The 23,506-nt window shown below is 40.2% G+C and overlaps 1 protein-coding gene across 1 annotated transcript in view; it reads right to left on the bottom strand.

The window, feature by feature from the left end:
* Window positions 1-235: 235 nt before the first annotated feature.
* mcf2lb (mcf.2 cell line derived transforming sequence-like b) overlaps window positions 236-23,506 on the bottom strand; it is a 40,130-nt gene continuing 16,859 nt past the window's right edge. Inside the window, 34 exon segments of the mRNA XM_051072164.1 lie at window positions 236-1,333; window positions 1,442-1,545; window positions 1,694-1,806; window positions 3,169-3,278; window positions 3,728-3,805; window positions 3,972-4,037; window positions 4,363-4,422; window positions 4,725-4,817; window positions 5,071-5,177; window positions 5,322-5,394; window positions 5,574-5,652; window positions 6,177-6,269; window positions 6,369-6,590; window positions 7,529-7,654; window positions 7,758-7,850; window positions 7,940-8,032; window positions 8,128-8,197; window positions 8,346-8,461; window positions 8,545-8,611; window positions 8,796-8,875; window positions 8,999-9,060; window positions 9,857-10,016; window positions 10,267-10,458; window positions 10,568-10,759; window positions 11,636-11,755; window positions 11,864-11,875; window positions 11,877-11,979; window positions 12,668-12,792; window positions 12,903-13,052; window positions 13,388-13,504; window positions 13,719-13,838; window positions 17,364-17,454; window positions 21,222-21,336; window positions 23,040-23,123. Of these exon segments, the coding sequence (XP_050928121.1) occupies window positions 1,254-1,333; window positions 1,442-1,545; window positions 1,694-1,806; window positions 3,169-3,278; window positions 3,728-3,805; window positions 3,972-4,037; window positions 4,363-4,422; window positions 4,725-4,817; window positions 5,071-5,177; window positions 5,322-5,394; window positions 5,574-5,652; window positions 6,177-6,269; window positions 6,369-6,590; window positions 7,529-7,654; window positions 7,758-7,850; window positions 7,940-8,032; window positions 8,128-8,197; window positions 8,346-8,461; window positions 8,545-8,611; window positions 8,796-8,875; window positions 8,999-9,060; window positions 9,857-10,016; window positions 10,267-10,458; window positions 10,568-10,759; window positions 11,636-11,755; window positions 11,864-11,875; window positions 11,877-11,979; window positions 12,668-12,792; window positions 12,903-13,052; window positions 13,388-13,504; window positions 13,719-13,838; window positions 17,364-17,454; window positions 21,222-21,336; window positions 23,040-23,123 (3,566 nt within the window). The 3' untranslated portion in view covers window positions 236-1,253.

Raw genomic sequence — 23,506 nt, 5'->3', positions numbered from 1 at the left:
ACAATGTTTTTCTCATTGCAGTGATAAAAGTATAAATGGTAGGTTTGAACAAACCTGGCAACCCAGTTGAACAATTTCACTTTCATTTCTGGTCCACGGGATTATTCCCCTCCTATATGTGCAAAATCTGCTCATATAAATGTTTAGCTACAAACGAGCAAAAGGGATAAAACATAACAGTACCCTTCAGTGCAGTCAGGTAATATCAAGCCTACAACACACATAGAGGCAGTGGTTGAATTATCACAAGTCATTTATATACAAAAAAATTAGACAAGTCACACAGTAGTGACATCACTGTACTCAATGTACAATATAGCATCTCCGATAACAAACATTTCATGACAGACACATATTAATGAACATTATCTACATTCAGGACATGATCCCTCCACAGGGAATAAGTTAGCGCTATACAGTGATATCTTATTATTCACACTGAGAAACATTTTTAAAGTGTAGCATACATGAAAACCCACAGAGGGTTAGACGATGAGGCCATCAGAGACCCATGAAGACAAAAGCTCGTACAGAAGTTCAGACAGCTGGTGGTGGAACAGGTTTCAGGCTGACAACAGAGAGACAAATGACAGATAGAATGAGAGTAAAGAAAAGATTGGGAGCAAATTAAACATTGGCGTTTTTGCTTCTTATAAATAAATAAACACATGTAAAGGTGGGGACATGGAGGTGATTAGACTCAGAAAACATTCATTCAAGTTAAACAAGCCGTATGCCTTTACCTGTCCCGGTCTTTCATATTTACAGTAACAGTGGAAATGTAAACTCCTGGGTGAATTAGTGCAGATGGACAAAAAGACAACTGTCATCCACATTGGATCACTAATCTTTCCCCATTTTTAATGGGAACGCAAATAGATGCATTAACTGAGATCAGTCCTGCTGGCCCATTCATACATCTATTAGATTATAATCACATGGATGCTGCATAAAAAATAAACAGACAAGAGTGACTAGAGGAAGATCACTTTACTAAACTGTGAAGTTACTGTATGGAACGTATTCATCTAGTCTGTATCTTCACTGTACGATGGCACCACAGTCAAATCTATAACGTGCCATTTGCTTTAACATGTGGTGTGTGTGCATGATAAAAATTATGAAAAAATACAGCTCTCTGTGGAAACCTGACAAAATACTCATGGGTACTGATGTTGGCATTACAGCACAGATAGCCACATGATGCTAGCATTCAAGAGGGCAGTTTGGTGATGAAGAAAGTGCTGAAGAGTTCAGGGTTTGATGTCAGAGAAGCTTGTGTAGGTCTCACTGCAGCTGGATGATGTGCTGAGGTTTCCAGAGCCACTACCCTCTATTAGAAACACACACATATTGGAGATTAAATTTTAGATATAGAACACTTGTTTAACAGTTATATGTTAATGTCTCACACACTATGAGGGGTCATTTGCTCAAATACCTGAGCTGGTGAGAGACTGGCAAGACTTGGACTTTCCAATGAGTGTGATAAGATTAGCAGCAGCGATCCAGCCCTCCTTAGAGGTGCTCAGGTTACGTACAAGCCTGCACCACACACACACACATACACACACACACACACACACACACACACACACACACACACACACACACACACACAAAAGTAGTGTTACAGTAGCAATGCTGTCATTGATTTTATTTCTGATAGACAGAGGTAAGGCTGTGTGCTCACCACTGTCCATCATCTCTCTCCTTAAGCAGCTGCACCATGTCTCCACTCTTCACTGAGAGCTCTTGAGCGCTGCCCTTCTCATAGTCGGCCATCACTGTATATTTTCCAACACACTGTTGAGATAAAAAGCAGATTCACACTGAGATTAGAAAATCGGGAGCTTTGTCAGATCAAAAGTTACAGTAGCACATACGATTATACTGTGCTATGAATGGACAAACAATTCAAGTCAAAATGTGTGTCAATTTCAAGGCTGCACTAGTCAGTACTTTTATATGGATTGAATGACATTTCTGGGAACAGCAGGCAGTTGCTTTCTGCAAAAAAAAAAAGTCCAGATAAATCAATTGTATGTTACCTGCCAGCAGTAAACAGCATACAGGTAAACTTAGTGACTTGCTCGAGAACAAAGTAGAGCATTAAGCAGATAAAGAGACAATTTACAGTGCATTAAGAAGGTATTCACTTTTTTCACATTTTGTTAAGTTGCAGCCTTATGATAAAAGAATCAATTTTCCATCACCAGTCTGCAATCAGTACCATTTAATGACAAAGCCAAAACAGAATTTTGCAAATGTTTGCAAATTTATTAAAAATTTAACATTGACATAAGTATTGAGATCCTTCACTATGACACTTGAAATTTAGCTCAGGTTCAAGGCCAAGGCCAAGGCTTCACAGGCCAAGTCACGAGGTTGAAGGAACTGCTTACAGAGCTTAAAGATGAGATTGTGTTGAGGCACAGATCTGGGGAAGGCTACTATAAAACTTTCTGCAGCATAACATGGAAAAAGTTTGGAATAACCAGGGCTCTTCCTAGAGCGGGCTGGCTGCCTGGCCCAAACTTAGCAACTGGGGAAGAGGGGCTTTGGTAAGAGAGATGACCAAAATCCCAGTGATCACTCTGTCTGAGCCCCAGAGATCCTGTGTTGAAATGGAGGAACTTTCCAGAGGGTCAGAAACCTTATATAGACAGGTATGTGCCTCTCCAACTCATGTCTAATCAACTGAATTTACCACAGGTGGACACCAATCAAGCATAGCAAAGGATCTGAATACTAATGTCAATGTGATATTTGAACTTTTCCTTTTCAATAAATTTGCACACAATTCTAACACTGTTTTCGCTTTATCATTATGGTGTATTGAGCAAAGATTGAGGAGGGAAAATATATTTTTTAAGTTATTATTTTTTATTTTTTGTACAAGGCTGCAACATTACAAAATGTGGAAAAAGCTAAGGAGTCTGAATATTTTCTGAATGCACTGTATATTTATTCTCTGGAGACTTATCTTAACCTTAACCACTACATGGCTAATCCAAACTCTACCTTACAAAAAAAGCAAAACATTGAATGGTTTAGTTCATGGGGACCAGCCCCAAATGTAATCAGGTTTTTGTGTCCACAGTGTGATTAGTATGTGGGCAGGCTGTCATATTTATCACACAGTGTCACTCAGATACATTGACTCACCAGCTTCTTGCCGTTGTCGTCCTCTGGGTCAGAGTTAAGAGGATCCTCAGCACTGGAGTAGCCGTCATGCTCCTCTGAGGCATCCAGTGACAGGGTAGCCTTGTTCCAGCCTGAGGAGTAGAGGGAAACACAGGTGTTTACTTTACCGCAACATTTAACTTCACCTCCTGACAGACATGTGAGTGACCTTCAGTAAGAGATCTATGAGTGTGAAAGAGTGAAAGGAAGAACTACAAAAAGCTCTTTTGAACAGAGAAGATAGAACAGCTAATCCCAGGAATCCCAACGTGACACAACCAGTTATTATGAAAAACTCTACAACTGGGGGGGGGGGGCATGCAGCTCTATATTTCAAACTCTCTGAATGAACCAAAGAAATAAAGTGGCAGGCAACCATTTCTCCATATCAGTGTGCATTTCTAGGATTCTGCCTAAACCAGATCGTGGTGAAGTCAGACGGGCAAAGCAAAAATAGAGAAAGCCGGTCTATAAGGAGTTTATAATAGTGAAACAGTGGACTCAACACACAGCTAATGTGAGCCAGCTCGTGCCAATATACCTCTCCACTTTGCCTGTAAGAGACTAGAGGTGCTGAACCACCTGGCCCTGCTCAGGTGAAGGGGAGGAGGACCTGCATCTGAGGGACAGGAGGCAATGGAAACACAGCCAGTCACTCACCCTGCAGCAGCTACAGCCAATCAAACTCAACAGTGCTTGAGACCTCGGCTGTGCTCAGGCATCACGGATGAAAAACTAAGCAGACAGGGAGAAGACTCAGTTGTTGCTGGACAGACTAACTGTACCTTTGAAGCCGAATGGCGTGGGGTCGCTCTGGCGTTTCGTCTTGTGATCAGGGCTTGTGGGAGATCCTACCACGAAGCAGGAAAAAGAAGACAAGGGCGTTGTTCGGGCAAGAAAGAAACAACAACAAGACATTGATGAGCAAAAGGTAAATTTTGATGAGGAGGAAAAAGTGAAAGGGGAAGCTGCAATTTTCAACTCTGACTAGAACTAGACAGACGCACAGTAAAGAGAAACACAGCTTGGATTACAGGGTTTGAGGAAAAGCTAATTCTAAGGAGACCAACTGAAAAATGCATCATGCATTTTGAAGGGTATACATTTTGTAACATTAAAGCAACAGTACTTTACATAGCACTGGACTGAATAAAGCCAGGGTCTAGAGCGTGATACCTGGTGACGGGAGGTCTGTCATGGGTAATGTAAAACTTTTATCATCAGTAGTTGAAGGCTCTGTGGAGGGAAGCATGCAGTATTTGACCTGCTGACCAAACATCTTTTTAAAATATATTACTACTACTTACTACTACTACTCCTCTGTGGACTGTTCGGGGAATAGTTTTACATTTAGAGAAATACACTTACTCTCTTACTTGATGATCAATACCACTCTTATGTCCGTATGGCAAATATAAGGTTACCACCTGCAGCACAATTCTTTGACTTCCACTGAATAGATATCTGTTTTATAATTTTACAAAAGCAGGAAATGGTGTGATATGTTGGATATGAAATTGACAATGGCCTGCAGTTACCTTTCTGAGCTTTGAGGTTACTGAAGCCTTGTAAAGTAAAGCGCTTTTTAGCCACAGCAGCTCTGTCTGAGGTAGGGCTTGTCACAGCCTCATCTGACCCAGAGGAAAAACAAGAATACAGGGCAGACACAAGGAGGGAAGGAAGGAAGAGTGCAAGTTAGGCAAGTGCCAAGGGAGAAAATCAATAAAGAGGGAAGACGAGGGTTAATCATCAGAAGAGGGGAAGCAAGGAGTGTAATTTGTACAGTACATGCACTACTAATGCTAAAGGCAGATTTGTTGGCAGAAAAGTTTACAGAAGGGTTGCATCTGTCTAACTGGATCTTCTCTTGGTCTTTCTACTCACCTTTCCCTGTGGGCTTTGGTGAAGAAGAGGAGTTGACATCAGGGCTGCAGGGCTCAGCTTTCTTCTCCTCTCCCTTTTTAAAGCTCTTCTGACCGGTCTTGAATGGACTGCAGGGAAACAAAAATGGAATGTAAGAGGCTTCAGCAGTTTCTGGAAGAACTGGCCAAAAGATTGATCATCCATAATTTTTATTTAAATCTAACTGTTAAAGTGTATAGAGAGAATATATGAGGTTGGGAATGCAGACTTACCTAAGACTCACTGTTCCACTGGACACAGGAGGGAACTGGAAAACCTGGTCTGGTGCCCTCTGCTGGCTGGCTTCTGAAACACAGAGGGAGACTGGAAATTTAAAAACAATTATTTATTTTGGCCTTGAAGCTAAATTATTCATTTTTCAGTTTCTGGTTAAACGTGGATATTAGTGTGACCATGACCTGAAATTGGACTTGAACATTATTTTTTTTAAGTGTTGTAATGAGAGGTTAATTTTCTTTCTGTACCTCTGCATGCTTCCAGCTGGGTTGTCAGAACCTTCCTGATCTCATTTACCCAAGTGGTTTTTACTTCAGTTGTTGGTGCCTGAAATAGAACAGTTAAACATTAAAAGGCTCTGAGTAAGCTGTGTAAAACTTACCACTGTTACCTAGAGATAGACAGCCAAATGTGCACCCATTGTTCCAATGCAGTACACTGATATTTTGTCTTTTTTTTTTTTATTGTCAACAAATCCCATTAAAGGCTGTGGCCGGGCAATGTAGTTTTTAGTAAACATTATTAAAACAATAGTAAATGTGTGTATTTGTTGGGGATAATTTTCAGCCTCAGATTAATAGGTGCAAGTGAGAATTTATGGCACCAGGATACCAATGAGGGACTGACTCAAAATAAACTACAGTAATTGTTTTTGTTGTAATGAGAGAATGTGTCACCCCATGCAACAGTGTGACTCATAGATGTGTTTTTAATAAGCTTTGGAAAACAATTAATAGAAGAATTAGATTTTGGCTTCATGGAATACTGCATACTTATTAGTGGGATCAATTGTTAACAGTAAGAAAAATGCAGAGGATTGCCAGGCTAGTAATTTTTAAGTGTTAATGTACCTGAACAATATAAACCTCCTCTCTTGAGTTGCACCAGATTTCAAACTTCTTGTTGTCTCCCTTTGCATTCTCAGTAATACCAACAGCACTCATCTGTTAAAAAAAAAAAAAAAAAATAGCGAGGTAAAAATGTGGCAGCGTAGGAAACAAATGCAACAAAATCCCCAATATTGCAACTGCAGATGTGCTCACATTCAGAGACTGCTTGAAGCTGTATGAGGGAGCTTTCTCGTAGCCTTCACCATTCTCCTCCCTCCTCTTGCAGAAGAGCAGGGCCTTCTCATGGAGAAAGAGGTGTCTCTGCATGGGCTTGAAACGGGCCAGATCCTTAACCTTGGCGTGACCTTTCTTGTGCTCGGTCCATACGCTGAATGACCCTTGCATAAGCAGCTTTCCCAGCTCACTCAGATTACCCTGAGAAAGGGAAAGATGCTGTGAGATACAGCTGATTGACCACATACTGCATATGTTCTAAAATACTGTGTAGAGGCCATAATTAAATATCGATTATTATTTGACTCCACCTCTGCTCCATTTAATATACTAGTTTTAAGTCTAGTTTGTGGTCTGTGTTATGTGCCTGTGGAGAGTCTATATTCTGACAAATATGTCATTCCACTGAATTATGTGTCTCCATAATTGGAGGCAGTTGCCAAGTTCACATCTTCAAATGTCTTGCTTTGTCTGACCAACAGTCCAAAAATCAAAAGAAAAAAAAAGCACAAAATTTTTAACTCTTTTATCCCCTCACACTATTTTGTTATTATATGATGGTAAATGGGGCTTTATGTAGTTTTTATTATTTATTTTAGAGGATTAAAATTCTGATATCTAAACATTTGCCTCTAGCAGCAAACTGCAGCCACAAGCATGCTGTTGTAGCACAGCTCTGTTTATTCAGTCTTTAGTATTAACCACTTGTAATATATGATTGTACTACTATATATGCAGAATGTATATATCCTCAGAGAATAAAGTACACCTTCATGCTACAGAACAGTTCCTACGATGAAAACTTGATTTTGTATTCTTATTTTCATATATTTTTATCTTAATTGAATTCTTAGTTTTTATTTAATGTGTAGTCTGTTTATATTTTGCTTTGCTGTTTTTACTGTATTCCTCTCGGCTCCTGTGTTCTTCTTGTTTGTTGTTCTTTAATTTTTTTCCCTCACTTAATGTCAACAACCACAAGTAATACAATGACTTGTGGTTGAGACCGTCTCAGGACATCACACGTTACAGACCAGCGTGGCTTTTACACAATATCATATTCAAAGCTTACGCTCGGTGTGTCTCTGCCTTCCATTTTGTCTGTGATTGATAAGCCTGGTTCCTGTTTAATGTCTTACCTCATATCCTGTAATGGCGATGAGGTGCATGGAGTCATTGACAGCTTTGAGGATGCCTAAAATGGAGGTCAGTGCCTCCTGCAGGTCATTGGCTCCCTCACAGCCCTTACTGTACTTCAGCATTTCCTGTAATAAACGACACATAAACAAGCAGCTCATAGTAATAACTGAAAAACCTGAAGTCCCACAGTTTAACAGTCTGGTTAACTTAACAGACAGCATCTGTTACCTTCAGTAGCAGCTGATATTTGGTAATTCTCTGAACAGGCTTCAGCAGATAGGAATCTAAACCCAGTTTGTGCTCCAGCTTTTTCTGACACTCCTGATGCAATTAAACAGAAAAAAATTATGTTAAATAAAATGCACAAATTAACATTAATTTAAAACCAGAATGTCTAAGGGCCTGTTCACCTGGAAGAAGGTGCAGTCTGAGCACTGCCTCCAGAGGCTTTCAGAGCGGGGCTTGTTGTGACAGTACTTCTCATAGATCTGCAAGTCTGTCATCTGAGGAAAGAAGTGCAAGCAATTTGTATTTAAGAAAGCTCATCATTGCTGCTGGATTTACGTCTCTGTGCCTGAAAATCTCATAATTCACTGACCCTCTCTAGAAAACACCTTCCAACCAACTCTGGGCAGTCGGTGTACTGCTCCAGCTCCGTAAGAAAAGTCCTGGAAACGACAGAATCATGAACGAGAAAAGATAAGAAAGCATAAGACAGAAGATAAATAATTAAAATGCTGATTATATTTGATGGCCTGCAAGATGTCAAGTCACAGTGCAGGCATCATCAATGACAGCCAGAGGGCGCTTCTTCACCTCTTGTGGAAGTGGTAAATTTCAGGCATGTTGCCAAACAGAACCTCCTTTTTGTTCTGCAGAGGAGCAGGGATGAGGTGAGACATTGCTGGATTATCCATCTCAGAGGCATATCCCTGTAATGTGCGAATACAAAACATGAAACTGCAGGAACAGGTAAAAGACAGATTATGAATCCCTCTGTTGAGCGAATAAACACCTGAAGTACACAGAGCAGCTCCTCTACGTAGGCTCTCTCAGTTTCCAGCAGCTCATTCATAACGTGTCTGCAGACAGAAGGAGAACAGAGAGTATGAAGAAAGGCAAAAAGAGGGATCAAATAAAGGGGTTGGTGTGCTCAGAAAAGGTAGATGCACAGTACTATAGATAATGAGATAACTGTTTTTCACACAGTCCATCTGCTGTGTAATTTGATTACAGATAAAAGAGCGACGGCAGATCCCCCCTCACCTCCTGAGCACTGCCAGGTTCTCCTCCTCCTCTGACAGAGAGGCATGTCTGCTGTCTCCATTCTGCAGTTGGCCCTTTCCCTGGGAAAAAAAAAACAACAACACAGGACCACCACAATAAGAGACAGACAATACAAACTTTCGAGAACAAGTTGGACAGACAGGGCGCAGACACAAAAAGAACCGTGACAATTCTCCACTCACTTTCTCACAGTTGTTCCCAGGGTCCGTCTCTGAGCAGTTTTTCTCCAGCTGTGCTCTGTGTACTGTGGATGAAAAAACAGAATAATGTGTATGTGTGTATAGCTTTTCATAATATAGTCTGTACCAGACAACATACAATTTATTTCCTTATAATGCTGATGGTGGTGGTGATTGATCTGTGTCTGTGTTTTTACACATGGATAAATAATGCTGTAAACATCTTGAGATTCTGCAAAAACTATACATAATAGCATTTTAATAGTATTGAGTATTTATGTTACAGTACAATGCTGTCATGTGCAATATAAAGTATAACCTTTGTTTTCCCAGGGCAGCTGATAGAGAACTATTTAAAGACACTAAAAGTGATTTCATTTCCGTGTTAGCCAGTTGGGCCATCAGCAGATTTTGATGAATTTCAGAATGCAGGATAAATTTATATTCAGAACAAACAACAACAAAGAACAACAAACAAGTGTGGAAAGAGTACTGCTTATTAGGTTAAGGTCTTGTTGAAGATCAAACATTATCTGAAAATGCAAAAGGTGCCTTGAAGAAAGCTGAGTAATGCTTTACAGAAGCTAAATGCTATAGCAAGATTTTCAAGCTTACACTCCAAGAAATTCAGGACGGGAGTGAGTGGATTTCTTGGATACCAAGAAATTGCTAAATCCCTATATTTTCAAGATACCTATCCTTCACTCATAATTTCTGTGTTATTTGTGTCTTAAAAACCATAAGTGAGAGTCCTGAATGTAGAGTGTCAAAGGCATTAGGGTCGTGCAAAGAATAAAACACATAAAATTACTCTGCACAGTGTAAAATAAATGGTCCATGTGTGACTGAGTAAAGACTGACCAGGTGAGCTGAGAGGGGATTTGATGAAGGCCTCTGGTCTGGGGGCTACCGGCTGGACCGGTCTGGTTTGTTTGGCTGCTAGCTTCTTCAGACTGACCCTCCTCTTGTCAAACATCTCCTGCATGGATGTCTGCTTCTGGAAAATCCTCTCCACTTGGTCCTGACAGACAGGAAGTCATCAGATGAGTGTTGAGACTCTACATTCATATTTGCTGGTTGTTTAAATAATTTTTCAATCAGCAGGTCATCTAAAGGAACATTTAAATGCATTTAGTGTATTAGCATCAATAAAGCAGTTCCACAATAATTTGTGGTTTACAATAACTGCATCAAGTTGTTACAATCTATTTGATGGTGACACAGAGATGTTTAAAAATGAAGCACGTGTATTCTTTGTTTGGCTTTCTTACCTTGAACTGCTGGTTGAGCACTGCCTCATATTCTGTCCAGATGGCACTGAGGTCTGTCAGCTGGCTCTGGCCTGCATTATCCAGATAACGCTCCAGCTCCTGCAAGGCTAACTCAGCCCCCTCGTGCGATTGACACTTGTCTACTGGCTGAGATGCCAGCAGGTATATGCCCTCATCAACCCACTTCGAAGCCTGAAGATTACAGTATGAGAGGAAAAATAAGGAGAAAAAGAAGAAAAAAGAAAGAAAACCAGACTAAGAAACTGCACTATGAGTAACTGTGTGTGTGTTGTCCTCTCACCCTTTCCAAGTGCTGATGCAGCTCCATGGCTTTGAGGAGATGGTCCTTCTTGGCCCTCAGGCTGCTGCTCACATTCTCACTGATTGTTCTGAGCTCACTGCATTTGGGCTGAATGGAGTCTTCAGCATAGTGCGAATTCTGTATAAGTTCATCGCCCTCACGAGACAAGGCCAAGGTTCGATCCAGCACCTCCTGTGGAGCAGTGTGGTGTGATAGTTATTTCCTCTGCCAAGGATGGTATTTTAGCAGTTTCTTTCACTAATCTCCCAACAAACTTCATATAATTTTAATCACATCTGCTCACATTTTGATGAGTCTGAAATCTGAAACTTGCTCTTCACATATTACATGTTTCACATATTTTTCCTATATTTTTGTGACTATTTGTGGATATTAACTCCCACAACATTTGAATCCACTGTGTTATTATAACAACCTTTAGGGAAACATGAACATAAAAACCACTATATCTTATGGCATTTTACTTAAAGCTTGCGCTATATAGCAATCCAAACTGCTCATAACTTTGTGGTTATGAACATGTTTTCCTTGTACAATGCTATTCCCAAAAAGATCACTCTCCTGTTAGCTCCTCTCCAAAAGACAAGGCCACCATCAGCCAATCAGTATGCCTGATATGCGTCTTTTGGTTCAAATCTGGATCCAGATTAGGGTGACAAAAAAACTGCACTCAGCTCTCTAGTTGTTAATGAAACTACAGTACATCAGCCCTGTGTACCTACAGTATCATGAATTTGATAAAGAGTAATGACAATAAATTTGTATTAGTGACTGGCTTATTGTAGTTTATTGTCTCCCATGTATTGCAAAGCATCTTTCCAAACACATTAATGGAAAGTGATATTATAAGCTAAATTTCTATTACTTTTCCAAGCTCCTGATGACAAATATTCTACCAGACTGTTAGCATTGTAATGTGAATATGATTTGTTAGACAGACACAAACAGAATTGACAATTTAACAAACCCACATTATGAGGATATTATTCAGCTATTCATGGCATGATTGGACAAAGCTTTGATTGTTAGGGGTTGGGTATTACTTACACAGACTCTCTCCTCATAAGTGGTGAGTTCAGAGAAGATATGGTCAGCGTGGGCTGGGCTGATCCCAACCTCAGAGAAGGTTGAAAGTTTCTCAGACACCTGATCCAGCAGAGCCCTCACCTGCAGCAGAAACACCACAGTCAGTTTCCAGGTTTACAAAAGGGGGATCATGTTCACTAAAGTCTAGTATGGAGGATTTCACCTCTTAGCTAACAGGCTCCAGCTCACCTCTCTGTAGTTGATGCTCAAAGTGGCGCAGTTGGAGACACTGCTCCAGTTTGGTCTGATGCCTCACCCAGAACTCATCGAAAGCCCTCTCTGTCTCATCCAGCTGAGACAGCAGTCTGAAAGAGGAGCAGAGAGTCAGATAAGAACAGTAAGAGACAGAGATGGAGAGGGACTGTAAAAAGCAGGCAGTTGAATAGGAGAAAAAATCTTGGGACAATAGAAAACAAAATGCAGTAGGGATCCTGACGAGTGTTTGTGTGAGTGCATGCTATGCAGAGCTAATGTCTGTTGACAAGGGAATCAATGCCTTTAATGTTGCTCAAAATGACTGATGTCTGTATAACAACAGTGGCACTATCTGTTTAGTCCAAATTACTTAAACTTATTATCAAGTCACAGCAATGTCTTCAAAAATCTAGTGAGATTAATTATGTATTAATTAGTTTGTCTTCATATTTTTAAAAAAATGCTGGAAAAAAGTTGAAAATAATGTCTTCAAACATGAACACCTTTTCCTCATCAACAGTAAAAAAACAAACAAAACAAAAACAATTTTAGAATTGTTTCTAGAAGTTGTTAATGTTTGGTACTTCTGCTTTATAAATAGTTCAAATGATTAACAATTAAAATGATAAGTTATAATTTTGACTATGACTATTTTCTTTCTATTTCAATGATTCACAGATATCTTAAGCTTATTAATGACAATAAAAGCATGCTTTTTATTCAGAACCTGAGCTTCTCATATTAAATGATGAAATTAAATTCTGTCTGGTTTCTTCTATCAGCTCTCCTGGTTCTAACCTTTGCACTGTAGCTAGATTCTCCAGTTCATCCTGGTTCATGTTGTGGTCTGGGTCTCGCACTACAGGCTCATTGATGCTCTCCAACAGCCTGCTACCCTGACCCAGAGCCACCAGGAGATCCTCCTACAGACACATGGAGACAGATGCAATCGCATGTATAATCCAAATAGAAAACTAGTGTACTGTATATAGAAATAAAGCAAAAATGTGTATGCGTGTATTATTGGTGTTACCTTCATTTTGTCCTTCTTGTTGGTGTGTGTGCTGAGCAGGACGGTTGTGGCCTGGATTTCATTTGGGAGCTCAGTTTCAGCCAGCTCAGTCCCAAATGACTGCAGGGTCTGTGCCGTTTTCTTGACCATCAGAGCAAAACCTTCGATAGCCTGACGCATACAACACACAACAGAGATTATCTATGTGCATGTTTGTGATGAGAATCAAGAAAATGCTACATTTGCTGCGCCTTCATTTTTTAGAGTCAGGTGGTCCAGCATGATGCTGATGTAGTGAGATGTATTTTTCATCGACTGAATATTATGTTTCAGTAGAGACTTATAATCCTCTCTGTCTCCTGTTTATTTTATTCTTATTTGTATGTGTCTCATTTCACTGTATACATTCCTTTATTTTATCTACAAAGCACCTTGTAGTGACTGTGTGTATTTTGCCCATGCTAACTGTTAAGTGTAAAGTGGTGTATACTGTACAGTGTACATACAGTGCGGTGAGAGATCCACTTCTCATGGCAGTACTCCTGCGTTCCCCCGAGTTCCTGGGTCAGCTGTGAGCGGTCGATGTACGAGTGCAGCTCAGTTATAGAGCTCAGCATGATTACCTGAGACAGAAACATACCATTACCTACACCTCATTTGATTATAAATATTGTTTGTTAATTGTAATTTTTTGTACAATGATAATTCCCAAGAAATCTTATTTCTTCAAAATGTTTTTGTCTTTTAATCTTATAATATATAAGATTAAATATCCATATTAAACATTGTGTAATATACACACAATGTTTCCACAAGTGAGAGAGTGACTGCACGCACCGGCACCTTCATCTTGAACTCATCCCTGTTGAATTTGAAGAGGATGTCGGACAGTGCGCGCTGCAGGAGGGTGGTGGGCCTCAGAACCAGAACCAGCTGGAGGTTCCCTGGGAAGGAGCCCTGGAATTAGAGAGTAGATGGAGACTGTGTCACTGACGTAACAAAGCAGACAGGATCATCCTCCACCCTGAGTCGATTATACATCACACTCAGCCAGACATGTTCTGCTCTTTTTGCTGACAGCCAGCACTTCCTATACATGTATTATTCCCTCCTTTTGTCTCTCCCTCTGTCTCCCATGTGAAAACTCAAATACATTCATCCATGCACATGGAGTGTGTGGAGTACAAGAGAATGGGGACAGAGTGGGGGATGTGGGGGAACTATTTTGTGGCAGGGACATTAATCTTCAAGTCCCCAAGATGCTTTTACATGAACAATGAAGGCAGAAAGAACCACCACCAACTCTTAAATGTGCACAGGCATCTGAATTCAGGTTTTTATTTACCCTGCTGGCTTTGGTAAGATTTTAAATAGCATTAGCTTTGATGCATTTGTTAATACAGAATGATGCACAAGGTAAAGATATTACTTGTAAAACCCTTTTTATGATTTTGTGATTTTCCAATATATAAATGAAATAGTCTTCGCAACAAACATGCTCAGCATAAACCAAAGACTGACTAAGCTAAAACTGTTCTACTAGATGCCTCTGGAACATTCATATTAATCCACCTCATATTTATCAAGCTATGTATCTACTGTACACTCAGCTCAGCCAAAAGAACCTATAAAATGTCAATTAAAATGTCATGATTGACACCAACCAACAATCTAAGTACTGCTATGAAAGCAGCTGGATGATGGTTGAGGGTGGACACTGTTCTCCCCTCCTGAGGCAATGCCTCTGTTAATGCAGCTTTAATTAGCTAATGACCTAAACGGATGCTTCGCCTGATTGGCCATCCTCACAGAGAGAGTTGAAGAATGCTGGTCTAAGCAGAAATAAAAATGAATACATTGTTAATAAAAAAAAAAAAAACACAGTAAGGATCTGCACTGCTAATGAAATTAATAAATCAATTCAGTGCCCTTGCTGACTTGCAGGAGGGAGGAAAAAAAATGGGTAGAAAATGGTCTTTCACCATCTGGAGAAATGAAAATCACAATCTGTGGAACACACATCTGTTTTATAATAAGTGTTACAAAACAATAAAGAAAGAGCTAATATTCAGTGTAATGATAATGCAGCAGCAAATGACTTCTTAAAATGATAAGTCTGGCAAGATTTTGTCAAAGACTCAAGATCTTACTAACAAGTCTTTCCTGCATAGACAAAGCCTGATATATCTTATTTATCTGTGCCATATAGCTGTGCTGTTGTCCAAATACTATTAAAAACATTAATGACCCACACCACTGCACAGGGTGATATGTTTATTATAGGCACTGTAGTTTATTTTGAGACAATTCCTCTGGTCATAAAACCACTAGTGCAAATAAAAATACCCTTTTTACTCCTGTTTGAGTAATGTTTTGTATGGTGCCCAGCAGGTAACTCTGTATGTATCTATATGTTATATATATGTTATTTTAGCATCAAAATGGGACCATATGGCCTGTAGCAGCGCCTTTTGTGTGGAAAACACTTTGGAGCCAGTGATATGGGGGATCCTACAAAGCTTTGTACATATAGAATCAGGAGATTTGTCAAGGCTGTGAAGCTTGAGTCTGACACAAACCAATTTCATGGGCTTTGTTGACAACAAGGAGACTATAGAATATCTCTCGCCTTGCCCTTTAAATGTACTGTATATTGTAGCCTCTAACCATTCAACCATGCTGCTTGGATCTGTGGTCACTGGTAGTTATGGTCATGGTCTACTTGTTCTTTGTCAGTGGTATTCTATGACATGAATATACACATACACACACATACACACACACACACACACACACACACACACACGCACAAAGCCTCAGAGAAAGAGACTGACACTGTAGACTTAATTAGGAGCAGTCTATAGACACACTTTGCATCTGTCATCAGATCAAACTCAGCCAGGCACGGCAACGGGTAGCCTTCCTTAAAAAACACATTCACTCAGGCACATGTATACACAAGTGTGCTCATATACATAGACACAAAAAGACAAAAGACAAAGAGAGTAATTCAACAGAAGACACGCTTCTTCTCTCACTCACTCAGATCCATACATGCACATACATGTTCACCCTGACTAAATAGGCTTGCTGAGTAAATGCATCACCATGTGTAGCCTATGAACTAGTCTCCACTACAAAGAAACCGTAGCAGCTTGGTATGTCTAGTCCTCATCATGATGTATTTAGCAGTTCGGACAGAATCAGCCCAAACACGACATTATTGCCAGGGATGACTGAATGCCCCCTATTACCAGCCTGTCAGCCTGTAAAAGTCCCCCTTGTGGAATTAATAAAGCTTGATTTAATTTGAAATGAGCGAGTGGGTCTCCCATGTCCCTGGAGACCACGGGTGGTGATATTCATCTCTCATTCTCTCTCTCTCTCTCTCTCTCTCTCAGGCATTTCATCTTTTCGTATGGACCTCTGTTATTACTTCACTGCCATTAACGAAACACCTGTGAAGATCTCTCCAACCCAAAACATATTCATTTAATCAAACATGAATGTTAACTGTATTTCAACAACAATAAACATGCCTACACTACACTGGTAAACAATACAAGCTGGATGAAGCTGGTATAGCTGTTAAAAACTGGGTGCCTGTCAGTCGTCCATTGTTTTAGGCTAAAACATTTTATTTATTTTATGATGGGTGTGATTAACCCACACACTCACCACCCCCCACCCCCTCTACAGAAAGCATGAAACACAGATTAAAATATAGATAGCTCTAAGTCATTGTCCAGAAGACTTAAGCAGTGACAGGGGCCAGAAGGTGGAAATGAACTGTTTACTTCTGATCTGCAACTAGACTTTCCCCCCTTATTCAGCAACATAAATGACATGTCACATACATGGTGCAATGCACCATTAAGAAGAAAATTAATTATGTGCCAAAAAAAGGAAGGCAGTTTAAAGAACTGTTTCCTTTTCTGCAAAAGCACGCAGCTCAAGGAGTCAAATTAGAAGGCAGAGGATCAGGTATACATTAATTCAGCTGACTCATTATCTAAACTAATTTATTTTAAGGCTTTTTGTTTAAAAAATAGTTTTCTGTTCAATAGTAAGTAGAGATGAGAACGAAAAAATCATCATCTCCTTCTGTCTTTTTTTGGCACATGACTGTTTATTTTTCCCTGTAGCTATGGAAACACATGGCAGGCTGTGATGGTGATGGGAGAGAGTTCAAGGATGGTTTTGGCTCATATCAACCCCCCAGGGCGGTGGTGATATTAGCGGTGGAGCTGTGAAAGAGAGATGAGGATGCTCCGACACCTCTCTGTGAGGCCTCCCCACAGACCTCCCCTCCCCATTGGTGATGATGCAAGGCCAGTGCCTCTCAAACCCCGGTCCTCTCATCCCAACAGCTGATTAAAGGGCTGCTTCTTTCCCATACAGACACAAAGACCTTTGCAACACAGACAGTGCGTACAGTAAGGAACTGCATGGTCACGTCTGCAGGCACAAAGACAAACTTACTGCAATACGAAGCAGGGTCCCCTTAACAGCCGCCCATTTGTCTTGCCGGCGATCAATGACCAGGATGAAACCCACGCCTGTTGACGACAAACTGGAACACACAGAGATGAGGCACATTTAACACAAATTACACACTGGTCTATTTTACCCACAGATATAGTTCAGGGGTGAGCAGAACTTCATTTACAGTGAATGGTAAGATGAGATCATATAAACTAACTAAACTTTGAAAAAATATAAACATCACACACTGCAGCATAGTTTGGATGGAGACAGAGAAACCCAGAGGTTTAACAGAAGCTGATAGTCACTTTTTAAGACAGAAAAGCAAAATAGCCGTGAAAATAACAGTGAAGAAGCCAAGTGCTTGTTCACAGCTCACTGTTTTGTTATGCTGCTCTTTATCTTCTGAGACAGCTGGTGCAGTCCATAAAAGGACATGCTGTGAAGCACCTCCAGATTTCTTGGCCATCAGCCTCTATCCCCCTGTTCTCTCCGTGTGCCCCCCTTCCCTTGCTGTCTCCCTGGTCCCAGAAGAGAGGAGGACTACACACCGACAATCAGTGACAATCACATGCATAGCTCACCAGCAGAATCCCCTCTATGCTTACCTGAAAACATGATGCACCTACAGCATAGGCGACACATGAGCACTTTTGCACTGTCAGTACCTTTCTTGGAGAAATATCCCAGTAATCTTCAAGTATTTGATATCTTATCTGCCATTCTGCAACTCTTAGCTGCACAAACAATGTGGCAGCAGATTAAAAGAGTAGTCCTTACAACAACAACAACAACAAAAAAGACAAAATGAAAACACAGGAGAAGAGTAGATCCCGGCGTGCTGTGTTGTTTGAAGGGGGGAGAGCCAAATGCCTTAGACCATCGCAGCATCCAGCCTCTGCATCCCCTGTGCGGCATCTGTAAGTTAACCAATGACACACTGGGAGCTGCTGGGACACAAGCCAATCACAAGATAGCTGCAAACAGATGAGCAGCTCTATTAGCCAATCAGTAGAGTGCTACTATGAGCACGAGGGTTTCATTTCTTAGGGAAATACAGAATGTTTCACCACAACTACCTCTCTACTTTGTAGTCTCTCTCACTGTAACACTTACACTCGTAACAGCTCTCCTCATCCTTTTTTCCTGCACTTTCCCTCCCTTCTCATCTCTCTTTTTCCTATTCCTTTCCTCCATCATCCCCACTTCTCTGCTCTGCGTACAATCACATCTTCCACACAGGCTCTCACAGCCACTCGGGCTTTCAAAGCACAAACTGCTTTACATCTCAGCTGCAGAGGAGGAGGAGGAGGAGGAGGGGCAGAGAAGGACGAGAGCTTTTCTGCTTCTAAGACATTTATGACTGCTGAGATGAGAGGGCGATTTATGTTGAACATCACAGCACCACCACAGGTAAAGGCACACGATGAGATGACCCTCTGTAGCTTCTACTAAACCACAATGACCCAAACTGCGTGTCAGCTAACTGTCCTGTTTATTTTTGCAATAATACATGTTATAGTACATTCATTCATAATGTACATTATCTGTTCTGTTTCTTAGTTGTGTTGGGACAAACTAGCATTTGAGCTAAACCTCATCTAAGCCACATTTACTCTGGTGTTGAAAATGTTGACAAAGGTGCACTGTCCCCTACAAATAAACAAATAAATAGCATTTTATTCAGCCAGTATCTACACTATATCAAAATACACTTCAAGAAACAATTTCTGATTTTGGTTTTCATAAATCTGGTTTTCAGTCATATTGTACTGCAAACAGACACTGTCTCACATATAAACTGCTTAATTTAAATATTACTATAAACCGCCTGGTGATGTTGTGGCTGCACATGCATGAGCATCCTAATAATAATTGGATTGCACAGGTCAAAGTGTGTGGAAGCTGTGAGTTGAACTGTGAAAAAGCTCTGCCTAATAGCAATGCAGTGATGAGGGAAATTTGCTGCATGAATGCATATGCAGACATAGCAATACACATGCTGCTGCCCCCTCCCCTCCTTCTGAAGTACTGAACAAAGCAAAGACAGTGACTGTTTGAATATAAGGACACTGGTATATCAGATTAAACACAGATAAAATAACCACAAGAGAAGAATGCATTACAATTCTGGTCAAATGTCTTTGCGTTAACTGTATCTTAACATAAAACCAGTCAACCAAGCTAGATCCATGCACAAAGAGATAAAAACAAATAGTGATAAGAGCATAGTCTGTGCAACAACACAGCTATTAGTTTATTTACTATGTGGATGCAAAGCCTGAGATAAATGAATTAGTATCCTAAATTAAGCTTCAACATTTTATAAAAATAAAATTTACAGTTACTATATAACATGATAACATGCATGCAAGTGTATGTATGATAGAATTAATATCAGAAATCATGTCTGCAATTAATATTGATCCAAAGGTATTCATTTCAAACTAGCGGCAGCTGTTCAAGGTCGTAACACACAGACAGGGGACATTTGCCCCCGGTTGTGGGCTATGTATGCCCAGCCATCTGTTTCTGTATTAAAAACAGCTTCTGTGAGTGACCCTCCTTCAAATCTGGTAACCTCTACAGACCACAGAGGAGGTGAATTTACACCCTTCGAATAGATGCAAATTTTCATCTAGCTGCTTTTCAGCTTAGTAATACAGTAAAACAATGTATGCAAGAATATATTGAAAAGTTAAATCCTGATTGAAATAAAAACATGTCTTGGTCATGCTAAATAGAAAGGAAAACCTTGATGATTATTTTGATAATCCAGTTTGTGATCCTTACAAAACAGACATATAATTTAAATATACAGACATGTAATTTAAAGGCCTTCATCACAAACCTGTGCACTGTTTGCCTTAGTACAGACATGTGTGCCTGTGTGAGCAGGTGTTCATGTGAATTCATCACACATTTACACACACACACACACACACACACACACACAACACACACACTCACCAAACACAGCTCTGCTCAGCTGTCTGTATGCATTATTCAGATTCAAACAGTCAGAATCACTGCAGTTTCTATTTTTATACACTTTGCCATTCCAGGCAAGATGAATTAGAGGAAGGGCCTGACAGATAGGATGAAAAACTAAATCAAGAAAGTGAAAGACTAAATTGTGATCGAAGTATCAAAAGGAAGAAATTAAAATGTACAGAAAAAAGGGGCAAGAGATTGTTTTCTGGGGGATATTTGGAGGAAAGGATGCTCTTACACTTTTTCCCCTCCTCCCTTGTCTCATTTGGTCCACCCATGTGTACAAAGACAATCTGCACAACACTGATAAAGACCCTGGATTATGACTTGCCCATCTTATTAATACAGGAATCACAGCCCTCTTCTCCTTTTACAGACATCTATGCAATGGACTGACTTTCCATCCACTGAGCAAATCCTCTGCATTTTTATGAGATGAAACTGTGGTTAAGTATCCACTGCCACCTACTGGCAGATTTAATACACAAACTCAGTCTTTGTCTATACTGCCTCTCCTTACTCTCCCTCCTTCATCCACTCATTTGTCCACATCAGTGAACTTGACCTGCAAGAAAACCCCAATAATGTACAAACTCCACACAGAAAAGCCTCAGTCTTCAAACTTGTAGCCATGCTCCAACTTCATCACATGAGAGTCAGAGAGAAAACAAGTCACTGGTGACACCAGGAGGGTGGATGGTGTTAAAAAGAAAATAGTGCTGTTAAACAAGGAAGGACAGGAGATACGATAGAGGAAAAATCTGAGGTGTTACGAGGAGTGAGAATATCAGCAGCAATCTCAGATTTGCGTTTCTGTGTGCATGTTTGTATGTGTGACAGTCAGCCACTGAGCGGATTTACCTGGGCACACTAGTCAGGTAGGTCAGAACGTTGTGAAACTCTCTGTCGGTGATCTCTCCAAACGCAGGGAATTCTGGGAACACAATGATGGGACTGCCGTTATCTCCTCTACCCCCTAGAAAAAATAGAAAGAGGAACGTTGATACTTTCCACATGAATATATGGGGATTTCTTTGTGTGTATCTCCTTGGGGATGTTACATGTTGGTATAACACTCAAATTATAAGACATAGTACATGAGGAAAAGACAAAACCATTTAAACTTCTCACAGCTTATTTGGTTTCCGTGCAGAGCTTTTTCAATCAGTCTGACAAAGAAAATATGTTGTGATACATTTCAGTAAAAATAAAAGGCGAGAGCAGTGAGTATGACGAAACTCTGGCCACATGGGGGCACTGATGTTAAAGCTGTGAGACTGATGAGTGGAGGTTGTACAGAAAAAAGAAATTGTATCCATCATAACAGATTATTTAGTCTCATACACTTACAGGAATTAGAAATAAGAAATGTTACTTAGATGCTTGATCATTGTAAGATGGAATTCTTCAAACCTTCCTCTTATGCTCTATAGATTAGAAGTGTTGTCTGTCTCACTGTATTTAGAAAACTGAAATATGTTTCTTTTATTGTTGTTATGCATTATATCTGTATAATTTTACTAACCACTGTTACTGACAGAGTCTTAATGACAGTATGATTTAGATTTAGTAATCAATTCTTTAACAATTAAAAATACAACTAATCTGCTTCCTCACGACTGTGTGGGGTATGATTTTATCAGATTTCATTTGTCACCTAGAAACATGGGCAAGCGACCCCATAAATGCAATAAGCTTTTCATGCTAATCCCCGATTGGTGCACAGAAATATGTGACATCACCTTTCTCCAGCTGAGCCGCTCCCACTGAGAAGAGCACAGAGAAAAACACAAAATACAGAAATCTCTTATGTGAAATACACAACACTGCTCCAACGCCGGCTGATGTGCTCCTGCAGGGTACACCATCGCTTATATTGAAAAGCAAGTGAGAAAATATGTTGTAATATGTTGTGAGAGCCAATCTCACCACTTACACACACTCACACACACACACACACACACACACACACACACTCTCTCTCTCACTCCTTGTGTGGAACAGCTGCTCTGTCAGCGCATGTGACTGGAATATCAATCTGTCTGCCTTTTCTTCTCTCATTGCTATAGCAACAGCAAGTGCATGGTCATGGTTTCAACGTCTGCTTAGATCTTTGTCCGCAAAATGGTTCCCAACTCTGCTGCAGCCACAAGGTCACCTCTGACACACACACACACAGACGACAGCTTTTTTTTTTTTTTTTACAGTACTGTAGGAATGGATATAATAATAGATGTTTCAAAAATTTAGCATCTGTAACAGACTCTGTAATGGGCTCTAATATTGTAAAAAGACACTGGTGGGGACATAAACATGACAATTATCATGACCTGAAGATTTAGAGGCAGAAAGTGAATGTCTATCAGGTAACAAAACAGTAGGTATCTGGAGCAAAACCTGTCAACCAGTGAAGAGGAAAAGAGGGGAGGTGACATTTGAATGGCAAATCAAGACTGCCAGGAGAAAACAGTTAACATGAACTATGCAAATATCAAGTGGAATAGTTAATGTATAAATGATTCCTCAGAGGGCAGAGATGAGAGAGATGATAATTGCTAGGGGTTAATGAAGACATAAACTGACAGACAGCAGGTGACTTGAGGCAAAAAATGGCAATCAAGAGAGAATAGAAACGCACATCCCAATACACTGAAACAGAGAAAGACATCAAAGTGTCACCTGAGAGGAAGGCGAACTGCTTCTTGAGGTCAGGGGTGATGTCAGCAGCGTGGAGAGGACTGCTGTCCAGCTGCATGATCTCATCTGGAAAACAGAAAGAAATGCCAGGATTAATGACACATCAGAGCTGAAGGTGAACAGCATGGTGTGAAGCCTGAGGACAACTTCTCAGGTCTGTTTAATTATCAAGCTTGTTATATTGCTGTGTTTATATTATGCCATAATAATTAGCATTTTCACCCGTAATCAACTTCTTCAGGAAATGGTCCATTTCCATACAAATAAAATATAACATATACAAAGAACTATAACAACGGCAGCAGCATTTCCAGTACATAAAAGTTAGTGGTGATCACAGCTCTTAGAACCCCAGTGGACTCCCACCACAAGGATTAAAATAATCAGATTTAAGATTCATTCCCCCAGTAGGAAATGGAGATTCTGGTTATACCGGGGCTCAAACTGGT

The sequence above is a fragment of the Lates calcarifer genome, linkage group LG1 (genome assembly GCF_001640805.2).
Source record: "Lates calcarifer isolate ASB-BC8 linkage group LG1, TLL_Latcal_v3, whole genome shotgun sequence".
Classification (NCBI taxonomy): domain Eukaryota; kingdom Metazoa; phylum Chordata; class Actinopteri; family Centropomidae; genus Lates; species Lates calcarifer.
This window is presented reverse-complemented; position numbering and strand designations above follow the sequence as displayed.